This window comes from Lithobates pipiens, unplaced genomic scaffold (assembly GCF_037356315.1).
Source record: "Lithobates pipiens isolate NorthernLeopardFrog02 unplaced genomic scaffold, aLitPip1_a1.2 Scaffold_27, whole genome shotgun sequence".
In the NCBI taxonomy this organism is placed as follows: domain Eukaryota; kingdom Metazoa; phylum Chordata; class Amphibia; order Anura; family Ranidae; genus Lithobates; species Lithobates pipiens.
In genome coordinates, this window is record NW_027507788.1 from 107,338,981 (window position 1) to 107,357,617 (window position 18,637).

Genomic DNA, 18,637 nt, shown 5'->3' on the forward strand with positions numbered 1-18,637 from the left:
CACTAAACCTGCAGAATATAATAGAAGTCTATTGCAAACTGCTGGAAAGCCAAAAGGTACACTGCGTTGCACACGTGGTGCGGGTAAACCGCAGCGTTTAAGTGTGAAAGCAGCCTTGGACCCCTTTCACACGGTGTCTGACAGTCCGACCAATAGGACCCTCCACTCACCTCTAAGTAGTGGCAGACATAAACCGACTTGTGTTCTACCTCCAATACGATCCACCAAAAAGTATGCAGAGTGGACACAAATATGCCATCCACCCGCTCCGCTCATTGTGGCCCACGACCGGTTACCAAGTCGGTTAAGTGGCCCTTGTTCTTCAAAAGGTTGGGCGCCCCTGGTTTAGAGTTACACAGGAGCTCTGGGGCTAAAATTATTGCACTCACTCCAGCATGCACAGGAACATGTAACGTGTATCGCAATCAACGTTTTTGTGCATATGAGCCCTCAATATGTGCATTTATGTTCATGTATGTGGGGGCCTCAAAACCTTTTTTTTGGGATGGGGGCAGAATTTTTTGTGCTTGGGTGTAACTTAAAAAGAATTAAAAAAAATTCTAAAGAATATTAATCTCAACTTTTTGTTTTATCACATAGGACACAAAAAGTCCCTCCCTCCCCGCTCTACCCTTTCCTCAGAAAGGGGATGCGTCCACAAAACACGTCAGCTTGCCAACATTGCCACAGTCTAGTCACTCGCTGCCACATTGGTTGGTGTAATGAAACGTCCTACACTCCGCTTGAGTGCTTTCGTCATATACCGCTTCCTCTCATGCTGAATATAGATATCAGCTTGTGGGACGTTTCGTCACAGTTAGTGATCAGAGTTTGTCGTCATGCATGTTAACGGATGTGAATGTATATTTTGTGTGTGTGTGTGTGTGTGTGTGTGTGTGTGTGTGTGTGTGCTGATATACAAGTACCTGTACTAAAAAAATGAAATAGTAAGTGCTAAAAAGAAACCTGAATAAAATAAATGTAGTCACACACACACACACACACACACATTATTCCACCCAATATCCATGTCCTGTATTGTACATTTATCGCCATTTGGGTGATTCTCTTACCTGCAGCAGCCTAGCAGCCACGGACACAATCTGAGGGAAGAACACAATGTTAGGTCTGAACTTCTCCTGCATGTCACATAAAAACAGGACACTGGACTTCTGGCCCAGCCTTCCTAGGCGACTTAGTGACATCCCGACTTTCTAAAAAAAAAAAAAAAAATTAAGAGAAATTAGCAAATATAAAATGGACAAAAATACTACGTATTTGTGGTTCTTCCAAATATGAAGATAACACATTTACTGTAGGAATGAATAAACAGAGCAAAATTACCTAAAATGACAACGTGACAACGTTACAGTGAAACCTAATGTACCCAAACTCAACATAAAACCAAATTGTAAAACCTGAAGATAGTTAATCAGTAATTAGATTGGATTCTGGGTTTAATTAGGTAAACATTGTTAGTTAGCAGGTTAGAGTCCTGCACAGTTTCCACTGAGCACTCGCTGTGACCTGTATACTCTATAAACTGATTGGGCTGTTTGCCATTTTCTTTCTGCTGTGATTAGTACATATGAGAGGTCTTTAGCTGCTCTGAGTATGGCTCTCATATATGATCATACCTTTAGGAAAAATGAGCTAACCTCCTATTTAGTCACTGCTATATACATTGATAGAACCCCACAGAGGAGCCTTGGCATGGTTTATTTCCGAATGTGTGTGTAATTATATATATATATATATATATAGCCATGCAGAGACCTCTGTTTTATTAGATCCCTTTACTGGATCACAGGGTTAAGGTCCTATGAATTTGGTTAAATGAACATATTAGTAATATAAGACGTGGCTTTGATAAACACCCTGTCTCTAGACATTATGATCAGATGCATAAAAGAGATCCCTCAGGCACCTTGTTTATAGGTATTGATAAGTACAAACCCCATTGGAGGGGAGGGTCCCTAGTCAGGGAAATCTCTAAACTAGAAATGGCTTGGATCCATAGACTCAAACCTTACGTTCCGTTTGGCCTCAATGTGGATACTGACGTGAATGCCTTTATTAGCAATTCCTAATTACATATGCCCTGGGAGGGAAACTTTTAAATTCTTATGATATAAATTGGAGACTAATGAGATTAATATGAGAGGTATTGTGCACAGATGCTCCTCAGATATCTAGTGTTTATCCATTCAAAGACTTTTACATTTTTGAACATATGATTAACCACTTCAGCCCGGACCATTTTGCTGGCCAAAGGCCACTTTTTGTGATTTGGGACTGCGTCGCTTTAACTGACAATTGCGCAGTCATGCGACGTGGCTCTCAAACAAAATTTACGTCCTTTTTTTCCCACAAATAGAGCTTTCTTTTGGTGGTATTTGATCACCCCTGCAGTTTTTATTTTTTGCGCTATAAACAAAAATAGAGCGACAATTTTGAAAGAAAACACATTATTTTTTACTTTTTGTTATAATAAATATCCCCCAAAAATATATATAAAAAATGTTTTCCCTCAGTTTAGGCCGATACGTATTCTTCTACATATTTTTGTTAAAATTTGATTGGTTTGCGCAAAAGTTATAGTGTTTACAAAATAGGGGATAGTTTTATGGCATTTTTATTAATAATTTTTTTTTTTTACTAGTAATGGCGGCGATCAGCGATTTTTATTGTGACTGCGACATTATGGCGGACACATCGGACATTTTTGGGACCATTGTCATTTATACAGCAATCACTGCTATACAAATGCACTGATTCCTGTGTAAATGACACTAGCAGTGAAGGGGTGGCAGTGTAGGGGTTAAGTGTTCCTAGGGGCGTGTTACTAACTGTTGGGGGCTGGGCTTTCTTTTAGTGAACACTGATCTCTGCTCCAATCACATGGAGCAGAGATCATTGTCACTTGTTGCTAGGCAGAACAGGGAGATGCTGTTTACAATGGAATCTCCCAGTTCAGCCGCCCCGTGAAACGATCGCGGGTATGCCTGTGGTGATCGAGTCCGCGGGACCCGCGACCGGACTCACGGGGGTCCCAGCCGGCGTGCTTGCAATGGCAGGGCGGCAAATTTAAAGGGATGTACAGTTACGCCCATTTGCCTGCCCGTGCCATTCTGCCGACATACATCGGCGTGAGCCGGTCGGGAACTGGTTAATGAGATTAATATGAAAGGTTTTGTGTACAGATGTTTTCATCAGATATCTGTTTATTCATTGCAAGAATTTTATACTTATGACCCTGTGCATTCAGTGTCAATTATAATAATGATGTCTGTATTTTTCAACTTCATTATGTATTTGGGATGTTTCCTGTTCTGGATCCGCTTGCCATCTAGACTGAGGGTCTGTATGACTTAAATTTCTAAAAAAGCCGACAAGCTAACAATTTGGATACTGTTTTTTGTAATTATTAATCTTACCGCTTTGGGTAGTTTTCTACCCAAATGTGGGTATTTTTTGTTACTTTTCATACCCCTTTTTAGGGTTGCTTATTATAAAATGTTAGCCCGGACGGGCCAGTGTCCTGGGCTTTTGAGTCGAGTTTGCGACTACAGATTAGCAGCTATAAATAACAGCTATTTTTATTTTATTCATTAATATTTCACACTCTTGACAGTTACCAATGTTCCTGGTTGATTTGAGTGTGTGAATTTATTTGGTTTGCGATTGATTTTGTGTGACATTGTAACACAGGCTCATATAAGCTGAAATCTTTGATTTAAGAGTATGTGCTTGTCGTGCACTTATAAGATCATGTTTTCTTATTTCTATTTTTGTTTTCATTTTTATTCATGCATTTTTTATCCATTTTATTTATTCTCGTTAGGTGCCTCCAGTAGGGTGATTGGATTCACTTCCGGCACAATTTGCACAAACAAGACTGTGTTGATCTAAGGATACCATGGATCAAACGTCTTTCAGTATATTTTTTAGCCCATATGGGTCATGGTGGGTATAATAAGCATAAACACAAATTTTATGGCCATATTCCTTTTAACGTTTTAGTCATTGGATACACCTTTTATTTTTATTTATATTTTTAATAGCGGGTCTTTCCGGGATGATTTAGGATCTTACTTTATACTTCCGTGATGGCAGCCAATTGGGAACGAGGCTTGGTTCACGACCTCGTGGTGTTTTTAGCATTTGTTTACACTCCTATGATGGCCGCCGACCCAGAACGAGGTTTGGTTTATTGTGATGTGTATAAAGGAGGTGACGTGGCGCGCCACCCGTGCCCCTGGATGACGTAAGTTACTACGAAACGCGTAGGGAAGAACGACGCGCTGACGTCTCCTCGTTTTCATTTGTTGGCATTCCAGGAAGCACAGGTTTGTTTGTGTGCATCCGGCCGGCACACACTTCTTAAGGCCTTATGCCATTTTAAGTTTGTAAGTGCAATATTTTTATATACTTATGTAATTAAAGTTAAAGGTTTTACACTATCCGGAGCCTTTATATCTTTTATGTACTGAGTGGAGAGTGGTGCACGGGAGGGGAGGATCTGTGATTGACTGAGCCATTTTCATATTGTGGAAGATACAGGATTGGAGGGCCAGTTTAACAGCGTGAGAGCCCATATACCGCACTTTCACACCTGTTGTGACCTCTGTAACAGGGGGTCATATCTGTCTGGTAAGGAGCCAGTCTCTATATATCTGGTGGTGGAGATAACACGGCTTGCACTTTTGAGGCGTTTCATTGGAATTCAGCATTTCTCCCTTTATCACGGGTGGCTGGCTACTCAAAATGGACATAATTTATTAATATTTATTTACCAGCACTATTATCAATTTTGGTTCATATGTCTATTTAAATGTGGGGATCACAAACATTTGTTAGGTATTAATTGGCACCTGCCCTTGGAGGTTTGGTTGTCATAACACTGATTGTGTTTTTTTTGATTATTTTTAATCTGATGATTGGTGATATTAAGTTGTATCAGCACAAGGTTGATTTTGCGTTTTACACATATATTTATATGTTTTATTATTTACAGGCTAGCGCAATTCATATTTTTCTATCCTATGAATTTGGCCCGGCTACAATGAGAAAACAGACTTTCACATTCCTGGCAGGGCTGGACTGGGACAGAAATTTGGCCCTGGACGTCATCCAGACTGGCCCACTTACGTTTTGAGTGTCCCATCAACACCCCCTTACATCAGATTCTCATCAGCAGCCCCCTTACATCAGAGTCCCATCACCAGCTCTTTACATCAGAGTCCCATCACTAGCTCTTTACATCAGAGTCCCCTCACCAGCTCTTTACATCAGAGTCCCCTCACCAGCTCTTTACATCAGAGTCCCCTCACCAGCTCTTTACATCAGAGTCCCATCACCAGCTCCCTTACATCAGAGTCCCACCACCAGCTCCCTTACATCAGAGTCCCACCACCAGCTCCTTACATCAGAGTCCCACCACCAGCTCCTTACATCAGAGTCCCACCACCAGCTCCCTTACATCAGAGTGTCCCCCTCCCACATGTACTCACAGTTCTAAAGGCAAGGCAGCCTCTCTTCTTCCTCTCTCCAGTCATGTGATAACAAGTGATAGGGGAGAGAGGAAGGAAAGTCTGCTGACCGTGTCTATCTCCCCCTGCAGGCTGGAGGGAGCAGAAAGCCTAATGCTCTCTCCAGCATATCACAGAAACTGCTCCTCCTGACAGGAGTGAAATCGCGATCACTCACTGTCAGAGAGGAGCGGCTCCAGGACTGCACCAGACTGGCCCACTGAGCCATCGGCCCACCGGGAATCTCCCGGTAGTCCCGATGGCCAGTACATGCCTGATTCCTGGTGAGGGTCAACCATTTTAGTACCATAGACTTTTTTTTATTAAAAAGATCCAAAGATTTTCTTTGCATTATTCACCTCTGCAATAAAAGGGCCTCACTTTTATCCTGTGTTGCTGCGATGTTACCAGGATTTCTCATGTAACCGCACTGCTATAAAAGGATCAGAAAGCCCAACAGCGGGTCACTTTACCCCAAAGCCTAGTTCTGGACCCTGGCTGTTAGTATTTTCAGGGAATTTGCTGAGATCTGCTTGTGGTACCTGAATTTGAATCTCATTCCTAAATAGCACTGCATTAGAGAATAGACTCTTGTTTAACCCCTCCAAGAAACCGTGAAGGGCCCCTCTGACCTCTGGCTGGGGCCCTTACTTCCGAGTCTGGTGGCGGAACACCAGGGCCCAGTCATAAGTGCGACCTTTGGAATCCTGGTAGTTCCGCCACTGGTGTCAGTTTTTTATTTGATTTTTTTTACCATTTTATTTATTTATTTTTTGGAGGTTTGGTAAAATATCAGGGGTCTAAACGGTCCTCTGATGTTTCAGCTTGGAGACTGAGGACACAGCCCACAATCTCCATCTCTGCAGCCTCAGCTGTACAAAATGAATGGACAAGAATACCTCTGTACAGAGCTTCCCATTCATTCACAAACTGAAACATAGTAAAAACTGTTATAGATGAACACAGTTTACTACGTTTCATTTAAGAATTAGTGATTTGGTATGGATCACTGAGTTTATACATTCAGACACGGAAGGGGCAGGTAAATTACACATTTACCAGCCCCTTACCTGCTCTCCATCCTGACAGCATACCTTAAGGGGGTCAGAGAGAGCACAGGGGGACTGGAAGAGAGGACAGGGGGGAGCATTAGGAAGCTGGACAGGAGGGGTGGCGGCATATAGAGGAACTGATCCCCTCCCTCCTACAGCTGCTATATGCCTGCAGGAGGCAGAGGAGGAGAAGCAGACATTTGGTGGTTGTAGGAGGGAGGGGATCAGTTCCCCTATATGCCGCCACCCCTCCTGTTCAGGTGTACAGGGGGCTGCATGGCACCAGCTCACCATGCGACCCCTGTAGGTATGCCCTTGCCCTCCACCCATCCCTCAGCAAATGCCTGGCTCCTCTCACTTATCCAGGGCCATAGGCTCCCACTGCTGTCAAACTCCTGTGAGAAGGGAGCAGGGGTGTGGCTTACCAATACTGTGTGTGTCTATGGATGCAAATAGCCCAATCTGGGAGTGCCCCCTCAGCACACGGCTTGCTAAGGGGGGATTTGGAGGAAGAAGCAGACAGCGCCGGTGGGAGATTGCCAGAAGAGGAGGTAAGGGACCGCTGTGTGCAATATTGTTGCACACAGCAGGGAAATATAAAATATTTTTTATATTAAAGGCAAAAATAAAAAATACCCCTTACAATCACTTCAAAATAGCACCTGCCCATTATTATATGATATGCAACACAAAGCTTTTGCTGAATTTTAAGGGTTAGGGTACATGGCCAATGGAGATGTGTATACTATGAATGTATCATCCTTTTGCCAAACGTTTACATATGTTGAAAGGTCTTTGCCATACAATCACATTGACTTGTTTAGAGGAATAAAAGAATAGCACAAACTGATTTCTAACCAACTTTAAGGCTGGGTTCACACTGGTGCGAATTGGATGCAGGTTTCCCCGCATCCAATAAACCTGCATCCAATTCGCATATCAGGAGACTGACTGGCTTTCTATGGAGCCGGTTCACATATCTCTGCGGCTGCGATTGTTTGGAAAGAGGCAGACTGCCGTTCTGCCAGAGGAGAAAATGGAGATCTTGTTTTCCTTCAATCAAAGTACATCCCCTGCAGTAAGAAAGCACCACCTAGGGACACATTTAACTCTTTGATTGCCCCTGTTAACTCCCTGCCAGTGTTATTAGTACAGTGACAGTGCATTTTTTTTAGCACTGATCACTGTAATAATGTCGCTAGTCCCCAAAGTGACACAGGTGTCCGTCGCAATCCAGCTAAAAAAATAAATAAAAATTGCTAATCGCCACCATTACTTGTAAAAAATATAAAAAAGAACTCCCTAAACCTAAAGTATAACTTTTGCGCAAACCAATCAATATACGCTTATTGGATTTTTTTTTTAACAAAATATGTAGAAGAATACATATTGGCCTAAATTGGTGAAGAAACTCGATTTTTTACATTTTTTTAATGGATATGTTTTATAGCAGAAACTAAAAAATATTGTAAAAAATAAAAAAGAAAGCTCTATTTGTAGGGGGAAAAAAAGGACATCAATTTTATTTGGGTACAGCATCGCACTACCGTGGAATTGTCAGTTAAAGTAACGCAGTGCCGTATTGCAAAAAAATGGCCTGGCCAGGAAGGGGGGGAAAACCCTTTCCGGGGCTGAAGTGGTGAATGTTGTGATCCGCCCAGATTCTGAAAGGCTGGCTCAGCCTTTCAGAGTACTGCTGAGAACCTGAGCCAGCTGCTCCCTCCCCCTCCACAGCCCGGGGCTCCGGTGAACACTGGAGGCACACTGAAGATATTGTGAATCAAGTAAAGAAGGGTTAAAATGTATAACAGATGTTAATGTCTGTGCCATCTGTTGACAAGCACCCCCCCCCCCCCCCCCATACCCTAGTGTCACAGGACACCATGGAAAAATCTCCCCAGAGGGGTCACAGAAGAAAAAAAAAAAAAAAACATCTGGAATAAGGCTATACCTAACAAACAACACCTATGCTGACTAATGTAAGAAAAGTCTGTATCCTTTTTTTTAAGTTGTCCTGGTTTGGTCATGTGATCCACCTCCCCTGTGTCAGCCAGTGTAGCTTCAGGGGAGAGGAGGGAGTGCCGACAATGAATGGCGCTAATGCTACCAGGAATTACAGGCTATTGTCGAGCGGCTCTCTCCTCTCCCCTGCAGCTACATCAGCTGACACAGGGGATCATATGACTAGACCAGTGTTCTGGCAGATAGTGTCCTGCCATCATATAGTGTCCGCCCGTACTGTGTATGCGCAGTACGGGGCAGAAGAAGCTTCGGAAAATCTCCAAAGATGAACGGCGCCTGCGCCATGAGTGGAGGTGGTGGCCCCACCATCCAAGCGGACATAGGGTTGGGAAAATTAGAGGGCTTTCGGCTCGGCCTTGCTATGCTTGGCTTTTTTATATTCCTGCTCTATGTCCACTTGGATGGTGGGGATAGAACCTGGACTCACGGCGCAGGCGCCGTTCATCCTTGGCTATTTTCGGAATCTCTGTGTGCTGTGTACTGCGCATGCGCAGTACACAACGGACACTATCTGATGGGGGACCATATATGATAGGACACCGGCACAACCTGAAAATAGGGAAGTATACGGATCATTCTCATACAGGTTAGTCGGCATAGGTGTTGGGGGGGAGGGGGGGGGGCTTTTTTTAAGACTAGTTAGGTTTAGCTTGGAATTCTACTTTAAATTTTAGATTTTTTTTTTTTAAACACTTAAAAAGTGTAAGGAAACTTTCCTCACCCATTGAACCCCATCTGCCTGAGGAAGTCTAGCCCCCCACCAACCACTATGCTTACCAGGACCTCGCTCTGAGGTCCGGGGCATTGCGTTGATCCAACATCTGCACCTGTGAAGTTTGGCTCCATAGACCGATCGTCCACCACACCTATAGCATATAGCATATAGGGAGGAACTGTGCAGGTACCCCATGTCCGCTATCCATAGCAATAAGACCCGCTGGCCTCTCTGGAACATCTTCTATATGCCTCTTACTCCTGCCAGAAGAATCAGCGACAGGCACTTCCTCTGACAGAGTGACAAAGCTCCTCAGTGAAATCATTGCAGCGTTGTCACCCAGTTTGTATGCGTCTATGGCATAAAGTGTTGCTGTGTCCAGAGCTACACACAGGAGCATCCGTGTAAATAAAGCTTTGGAGGTTTGATCCATAAAGAAACATTTTTATCCAAAGGGAAAAAACCTGTCCTGGCAGGAAATCCATTTCAGTGTAACCACTTCCCACTGGAGGGCTGTCATATGACGTCTTGGATTGAAGTGGTGATATCCAGGTGATGTCTGCAGCCACAAGCATCATCCGCATAGCTTTGTTTTCAGCCAGCAATTCTCTATCTTGTAAAAGCCACCCTAGCGGCTCACGAGCCACTGGATTTATTTTAGGCCCCTTTCACACTGGGGCGGTGCGGGCGCTAGAGCTACACAATTAATCGTTAAAAAATCGTGATCCCGATTCACCCCCTCTGACGATTTCTCCTTCTGAGAGTAGGCGATTCTTTCATATAAACAAGTGGAAAGACTTATCTGCTCACTCAGCTGTCAAAAGAAAACATCCAGCAGTCTGCCAAGTTTTCTTAACTTGCAACATTGTAACTAAGCTTCCTTCTTAGATCAAAAGGGATAGAACTTCTGTGTAAATAAATAATCCGGATTTTTTTCTAACACTTCTTTCTTAAGTTAAAATCAATATTGTTTGCTAGAAAATTACTTGGAACCCCCAAACATTATATATATTTTAGCAGAGACCCCTAGGGCAGTGATGGCGAACCTTGGCACCCCAGATGTTTTGGAACTACATTTCCCATGATGCTCATGCACTCTGCAGTGTAGTTGAGCATCATGGGAAATGTAGTTCCAAAACATCTGGGGTGCCAAGGTTCACCATCACTGCCCTAGGGAATAAAATGGCAATTGCTGCAATATTTTATGTCACACTGTATTTGCCCAGCGCTCTTTCAAAATGCAATTTTTTGGGGAAAAAAATTCACTTCAACTAAATGAAAAAAATAAATAAAAACGAAACAGTAAACTTAACCCATTTTTTTTTTTGTTTTAATGTGAAAGATGATGCTACGCCACAAGAATTGTGAGAGAATCATGATTTATCTTCTAAGCAAAAAAATTGTGATTCTCATTTTAGCCAGAATCGTGCAGCTCTAGCGGGTGCCAGTGGTAAAACTGCACTATTTTTAGCACCGGTATTCGGCTGCTAGCGGTTTTACCCCCCGCTAGCGGCCGAGAAAGGGTTAAAACCACTGCAAAGTGCTGCAGCAGCGGCGCTATAGCTGTGCTGCCCCATTCATTTCAATGGGCAGGAGCAATGAAGGAGCAGTATACACACACAGCTCCAAAGATGCTGCTAGCACTACTTTTTTTTACCATCCTGCCAGTGCTCCCCGCTCCAGTGTGAAAGCCCTCGTGGCTCTTTCAGGGCACTTTGCAGGCGCTATTTTTAGCGCTGTAACCCCTGCAATGTGCCCCAGTGTGAAAGGGGTCTAACAGGCAGCAGGAGGGGATGTCCCCCTCTTCTGATGCCTCTCCAGGGTCTCCTATGTAATCAGGGACCCAAAGAACAGATTTGTTGGCGAATTACCATAGAGCTGGCCGTGAACTGGATGGTCCCCAGCCAACTCTATGATCCTGGGAGGCTGGAAGCGATGTCATGACATCACTTCTGGATCTGGCAGATGTAAACACGGACAGTTTTTTATCCTGAGAAGCCGAGATTGATGAGTTTTCTTTTTTTCTGTATCTCACGCTTCCCAGGGTAGAGGAGAGATTTGGGGCATTATGGATAAAGAGGACCCGTCACCCCTTAATCCTATTACAAGGGATGTTTACACTTATTTTAATCGGAATAAAAGTGATTAAAAAAAAAAAAAAAAATTAAGGAGATGGTATAAAAATGTTAAAAAAATAATCGAATTTCATTAAAAATTCATTAAAGTGTATTCCCCCCCCAAAGAATAAAAAAAAAAAAAAAAAATCGCATTTGATAAATTGCTGCGCAAATATCGCGTGACATATAAAATTGCAACGACCGCCACTTTATTTCCCAGGGTCTCTGCTTAAAAATAGATATCATGTTTGGGGTAATTTAGCAAACAAAATGAGGATTTGTAGGAGAAGAATTCCAGAATTGTCCAGTATGCAAAGTGGATAATCTCAGCAATTTCTCTTTGATATTTAAATAAAAGATCGGCTAAAGCTCAACACGCACATTCCAATCTGATTGTACAATCTTCTTTAGATCCACCAACAAGAATGTAGAGCAAGAGCCTGATTGGATGCAGACAGATTGAATAGACTAGGTTGGTCCTGATATTTACACGGTTTTGCTATATTTAAGGCTCACCATACACTATACAATCTGCTTTAGACCAAAGCTAATAGGAGGGCTTATCTATTCTATCCAATCAGGCAGCCCCTTGCTGATTGTACAATCAGATTGTAACATGTGTGCTGAGCAGAAAACTGATTGCACGGTCAGGTTGTGATTTGCATGCTGAGCCTACAATAAATGAATGATTTCTGTGTGGATGGATCACAGGATTCAGGAGATCCTGCAGAGGAATAATGTGGAGTCGGCACGCAGATACAATACATGGGGGAGGATCTATCTACAGCAGGGGTAGGCAACCAGGGGCCCTCCAGCTGTTGCAGAACTACAAGTCCCATCATGCCTCTGGGAGTAATTGTAATTGCCAGCCTTGCAATGCCTCATGGGAAATGTAGTTCAGCAACAGCTGGACGTCCCCAGTTTGCCTACCCCTTGTCTACAGGACATATATAGCCAGCTGAGCTGCACCATAACATTCTCCCAGTATCGGTAATAACACGCTGGAGACCGACATATATAATACATATAGAGACTGATCATAGCACTACTTCACCTTCACCGCACGTCACCAGCTCACTTCCTGTCACCCCGAAAATACAAAGATCAGCCAATCAGCTTCTATCCCGCCCTGCTTTGATAGGCTGCGACCAATGGGTGCTTTGTCCTTACCTCCAGACATTGGCCAATCAGAGGAGGAGATGAGGAGCAAGGGTCAGTAAACTTTTGTAGCTACAGAAGCAGGGAGGCGTGGCAAATAGTGGGCGGGGTTACACCTGTTCTATTTATCGGATTGCCTGTAGTGTCACAGTTTGATGCCTATCACAGGATGGTGCGGAAGTGACGTTGTTGCGTACTGCGCATGCGCGATGCGCTCCAAACGCTCGCGCCGTGCGTTCCAACATAGTTTCGGCAATACAGTTCAGCGAAACCATCACATAATGTTACGGAAGTGATGTTACACACAACACAAACACGGGCCACGTTGTTGCGTACTGCGCATGCGCGATGCGTTCCAAACACTTGCGCCGTGCGTTCCAACATAGTTTCGGCAATACAGTTCAGCGAAACCATCACATAATGTTACGGAAGTGAAGTTACACACAACACAAACACTGGGCCGTTCGTTACAACACTAATACTTCCCTTGTTACCTAGTAGGTTTTGCATTGCTGGGACTTGTAGTGCCTATCCTGAGATACATGCTTCAATGTTCAGTGTCCTCATCCCTATCCCCATGCTTCAATGTTCAGTGTCCATCCTTATCCCCGTGCTTCAATGTTCAGTGTCCTCATCCTTATCCCCGAGCTTCAATGTTCAGTGTCCATCCTTATCCCCGTGCTTCAATGTTCAGTGTCCTCATCCCTATCCGCAAGCTTCAATGTTCAGTGTCCTCATCCTTATCCCTGTGCTTCAATGTTCAGTGTCCTCATCCTTATCCCCGTGCTTCAATGTTCAGTGTCCTCATCCTTATCCCCGAGCTTCAATGTTCAGTGTCCATCCTTATCCCCGTGCTTCAATGTTCAGTGTCCTCATCCCTATCCGCAAGCTTCAATGTTCAGTGTCCTCATCCTTATCCCCGAGCTTCAATGTTCAGTGTCCATCCTTATCCCCGTGCTTCAATGTTCAGTGTCCTCATCCCTATCCGCGAGCTTCAATGTTCAGTGTCCTCATCCTTATCCCTGTGCTTCAATGTTCAGTGTCCTCATCCCTATCCCCATGCTTCAATGTTCAGTGTCCTCATCCCTATCCGCGAGCTTCAATGTTCAGTGTCCTCATCCTTATCCCTGTGCTTCAATGTTCAGTGTCCTCATCCCTATCCCCATGCTTCAATGTTCAGTGTCCTCATCCCTATCCGCGAGCTTCAATGTTCAGTGTCCTCATCCTTATCCCTGTGCTTCAATGTTCAGTGTCCTCATCCCTATCCCCATGCTTCAATGTTCAGTGTCCTCATCCCGATCCGCAAGCTTCAATGTTCAGTGTCCTCATCCTTATCCCTGTGCTTCAATGTTCAGTGTCCTCATCCCTATCCGCAAGCTTTAAATGTTCAGTGTCCTCATCCTTATCCCTGTGCTTCAATGTTCAGTGTCCTCATCCTTATCCCTGAGCTTCAATGTTCAGTGTCCTCATCCCTATCCCCCTGCTTCAATGTTCAGTGTCCTCATCCCTATCCGCGAGCTTCAATGTTCAGTGTCCTCATCCTTATCCCCGAGCTTCAATGTTCAGTGTCCTCATCCCTATCCCCCTGCTTCAATGTTCAGTGTCCTCATCCCTATCCCCATGCTTCAATGTTCAGTGTCCTCATCCCGATCCGCAAGCTTCAATGTTCAGTGTCCTCATCCTTATCCCTGTGCTTCAATGTTCAGTGTCCTCATCCCTATCCGCAAGCTTTAAATGTTCAGTGTCCTCATCCTTATCCCTGTGCTTCAATGTTCAGTGTCCTCATCCTTATCCCTGAGCTTCAATGTTCAGTGTCCTCATCCCTATCCCCCTGCTTCAATGTTCAGTGTCCTCATCCCTATCCGCGAGCTTCAATGTTCAGTGTCCTCATCCTTATCCCCGAGCTTCAATGTTCAGTGTCCTCATCCCTATCCCCCTGCTTCAATGTTCAGTGTCCTCATCCCTATCCCCCTGCTTCAATGTTCAGTGTCCTCATCCTTATCCCCGAGCTTCAATGTTCAGTGTCCTCATCCCTATCCCCATGCTTCAATGTTCAGTGTCCTCATCCCTATCCCCGAGCTTCAATGTTCAGTGTCCTCATCCCTATCCCCGAGCTTCAATGTTCAGTGTCCTCATCCTTATCCCCGAGCTTCAATGTTCAGTGTCCTCATCCCTATCCCCCTGCTTCAATGTTCAGTGTCCTCATCCTTATCCCCGAGCTTCAATGTTCAGTGTCCTCATCCCTATCCCCGAGCTTCAATGTTCAGTGTCCATCCTTATCCCTGTGCTTCAATGTTCAGTGTCCTCATCCCTATCCGCAAGCTTCAATGTTCAGTGTCCTCATCCTTATCCCCATGCTTCGATGTTCAGTGTCCTCATCGAAGCAGGGGGATAAGGATGAGGACACTGAACATTGAAGCTCGCGGATAGGGATGAGGACACTGAACATTGAAGCAGGGGGATAGGGATGAGGACACTGAACATTGAAGCTCGGGGATAAGGATGAGGACCCTGAACATTGAAGCAGGGGGATAAGGATGAGGACACTGAACATTGAAGCTCGCGGATAGGGATGAGGACACTGAACATTGAAGCAGGGGGATAGGGATGAGGACACTGAACATTGAAGCTCGGGGATAAGGATGAGGACCCTGAACATTGAAGCAGGGGGATAAGGATGAGGACACTGAACATTGAAGCTCGCGGATAGGGATGAGGACACTGAACATTGAAGCAGGGGGATAGGGATGAGGACACTGAACATTGAAGCTCGGGGATAAGGATGAGGACCCTGAACATTGAAGGAGGGGGATAAGGATGAGGACACTGAACATTGAAGCTCGCGGATAGGGATGAGGACACTGAACATTGAAGCAGGGGGATAGGGATGAGGACACTGAACATTGAAGCTCAGGGATAAGGATGAGGACACTGAACATTGAAGCACAGGGATAAGGATGAGGACACTGAACATTTAAAGCTTGCGGATAGGGATGAGGACACTGAACATTGAAGCACAGGGATAAGGATGAGGACACTGAACATTGAAGCTTGCGGATCGGGATGATGACACTGAACATTGAAGCATGGGGATAGGGATGAGGACACTGAACATTGAAGCACAGGGATAAGGATGAGGACACTGAACATTGAAGCTCGCGGATAGGGATGAGGACACTGAACATTGAAGCATGGGGATAGGGATGAGGACACTGAACATTGAAGCACAGGGATAAGGATGAGGACACTGAACATTGAAGCTCGCGGATAGGGATGAGGACACTGAACATTGAAGCAGGGGGATAGGGATGAGGACACTGAACATTGAAGCTCGGGGATAAGGATGAGGACCCTGAACATTGAAGGAGGGGGATAAGGATGAGGACACTGAACATTGAAGCTCGCGGATAGGGATGAGGACACTGAACATTGAAGCAGGGGGATAGGGATGAGGACACTGAACATTGAAGCTCAGGGATAAGGATGAGGACACTGAACATTGAAGCACAGGGATAAGGATGAGGACACTGAACATTTAAAGCTTGCGGATAGGGATGAGGACACTGAACATTGAAGCACAGGGATAAGGATGAGGACACTGAACATTGAAGCTTGCGGATCGGGATGATGACACTGAACATTGAAGCATGGGGATAGGGATGAGGACACTGAACATTGAAGCACAGGGATAAGGATGAGGACACTGAACATTGAAGCTCGCGGATAGGGATGAGGACACTGAACATTGAAGCATGGGGATAGGGATGAGGACACTGAACATTGAAGCACAGGGATAAGGATGAGGACACTGAACATTGAAGCTCGCGGATAGGGATGAGGACACTGAACATTGAAGCATGGGGATAGGGATGAGGACACTGAACATTGAAGCACAGGGATAAGGATGAGGACACTGAACATTGAAGCTTGCGGATAGGGATGAGGACACTGAACATTGAAGCACGGGGATAAGGATGGACACTGAACATTGAAGCTCGGGGATAAGGATGAGGACACTGAACATTGAAGCACGGGGATAAGGATGGACACTGAACATTGAAGCTCGGGGATAGGGATGAGGACACTGAACATTGAAGCATGTAGCTCAGGATAGGCACTACAAGTCCCAGCAATGCAAAACCTACTAGGTAACAAGGGAAGTATTAGTGTTGTAACGAACGGCCCAGTGTTTGTGTTGTGTGTAACTTCACTTCCGTAACATTATGTGATGGTTTCGCTGAACTGTATTGCCGAAACTATGTTGGAACGCACGGCGCAAGTGTTTGGAACGCATCGCGCATGCGCAGTACGCAACAACGTGGCCCGTGTTTGTGTTGTGTGTAACATCACTTCCGTAACATTATGTGATGGTTTCGCTGAACTGTATTGCCGAAACTATGTTGGAACGCACGGCGCGAGCGTTTGGAGCGCATCGCGCATGCGCAGTACGCAACAACGTCACTTCCGCACCATCCTGTGATAGGCATCAAACTGTGACACTACACCTGAATCGCTTGTTATATTCTAATATGGACGGATCGGTGATGGAAATATGTGCGGCATGTGTTAACCATTTTCAGTCCGGGACAATTCCTCGCTTACACGTGAGAAGCATAATTTGTTTGCAAGAAAACAACTTAAAACCCCCAGCCATTATATATATTTTTTTTAAGGCAGAGTCCCTAGAGAATAAAATGGTGGGTGTTGCATATTTTTATGACGCACAATATTTGTGCAGCAGTTTTTCAAACGCAAAATGTTTTGAAAAAATACACTTTAAAGCGGTATTCTGCCTGGGGAATTGTATTTTTAAAGTCAGCAGCTACCAATCCTGTACCTGCTGACTTTTAATATATAGACACAGACCTGTCCAGGGAGCCTGAGGTGTCGGCACCGCAGACGATTTTCGGATCAACTGGGGTTTTCAGCTTCACAGTTACCTACTGCGCACGTGCGAAGCACACTGCGCTTTCTAATTGGCCTGGCGGCAGGGTTAAGGAGGAGGGGGACTAAACTTCCAAGGGACTGCGTTGCGGTTAAAAACAGGCCCCTGTTCCCCCCTGAAAGGTGCCAAATGTGGGGGGGGGGGGGGGGGGGGGATCAGCGGAACTTTTAGGTGGAAATCCACTTTCATGAATTTAAATGCATGAAAACACAAAATAATACCCAATTGTTTGGTAAAATATAAAAGATGATGTTACGCCAAGTTAATAGATACCAAACATGTCATGCTTTAACCGCTTCACCTTCACAAGGTTTAGCCCCTTCCTGATCAGCCCATTTATTTGCTACACAGCACTGTGTTACTTTAACTGACAATTGCACAGCCATGCAACCCTGCTCCCCAAAAAAAAAAATGTATGTCCTATTTTGCCACAAATATTTGGTGGTATTTAATCACCTTGACTTTTTTTGTTTTTGTTTTTTTGCGTTATAAACAAAGAACAACCAAAAATTTTTTTGAAAAAAAAAATGTTTATACTTTTTTTCTATAAAACGTATCCAATAAAAACAAAATGGAAAAAAAATCTACTTTCTTCATCAATTTAGGCCAATATGTATTCTGCTACATATTTTTGGTAAAAAACAAAACAAAAAACCCAATAAGCTAATATTGATTGGTTTGCGCAAAAGTTCTAGCGTCTTCAAACTATGGGATATATATACAGTGCCTTGCGAAAGTATTCGGCCCCCTTGAACTTTTCAACCTTTTGCCACATTTCAGGCTTCAAACATAAAGATATAAAACTTTTATTTTTTGTGAAGAATCACCAACAAGTGGGACACAATTGTGAAGTGCAACGAAATCTATTGGATTTTTGAAACTTATTTAACTAATAAAAAAATGAAAAGTGGGGCGTGCAAAATTATTCGGCCCCTTTACTTTCAGTGCAGCAAACTCACTCCAGAAGTTCAGCGAGGATCTCTGAATGAGCCAATGTTGTCCTAAATGACTGATGGTGATAAATAGAATCCACCTGTGTGTAATCAAGTCTCTGTATAAATGCACCTGCTCTGTGATAGTCTCAGGGTTCTGTTGAA

At 44.2% G+C, this 18,637-nt stretch overlaps 1 protein-coding gene across 1 annotated transcript in view; it reads right to left on the reverse strand.

Annotated features, from left to right (window-relative positions):
- The window catches only part of ISOC2 (isochorismatase domain containing 2), a 29,590-nt gene extending 16,969 nt beyond the window's left edge, over positions 1-12,621 (reverse strand). Inside the window, exons 1-2 of the mRNA XM_077457337.1 lie at positions 12,492-12,621; positions 1,074-1,214 (exon numbers count right to left, since the gene is read on the reverse strand). Of these exons, the coding sequence (XP_077313463.1) occupies positions 1,074-1,205 (132 nt within the window). The 5' untranslated portion in view covers positions 1,206-1,214; positions 12,492-12,621. The remainder of the gene's footprint in view (positions 1-1,073; positions 1,215-12,491) is intronic.
- Positions 12,622-18,637: the final 6,016 nt, after the last annotated feature.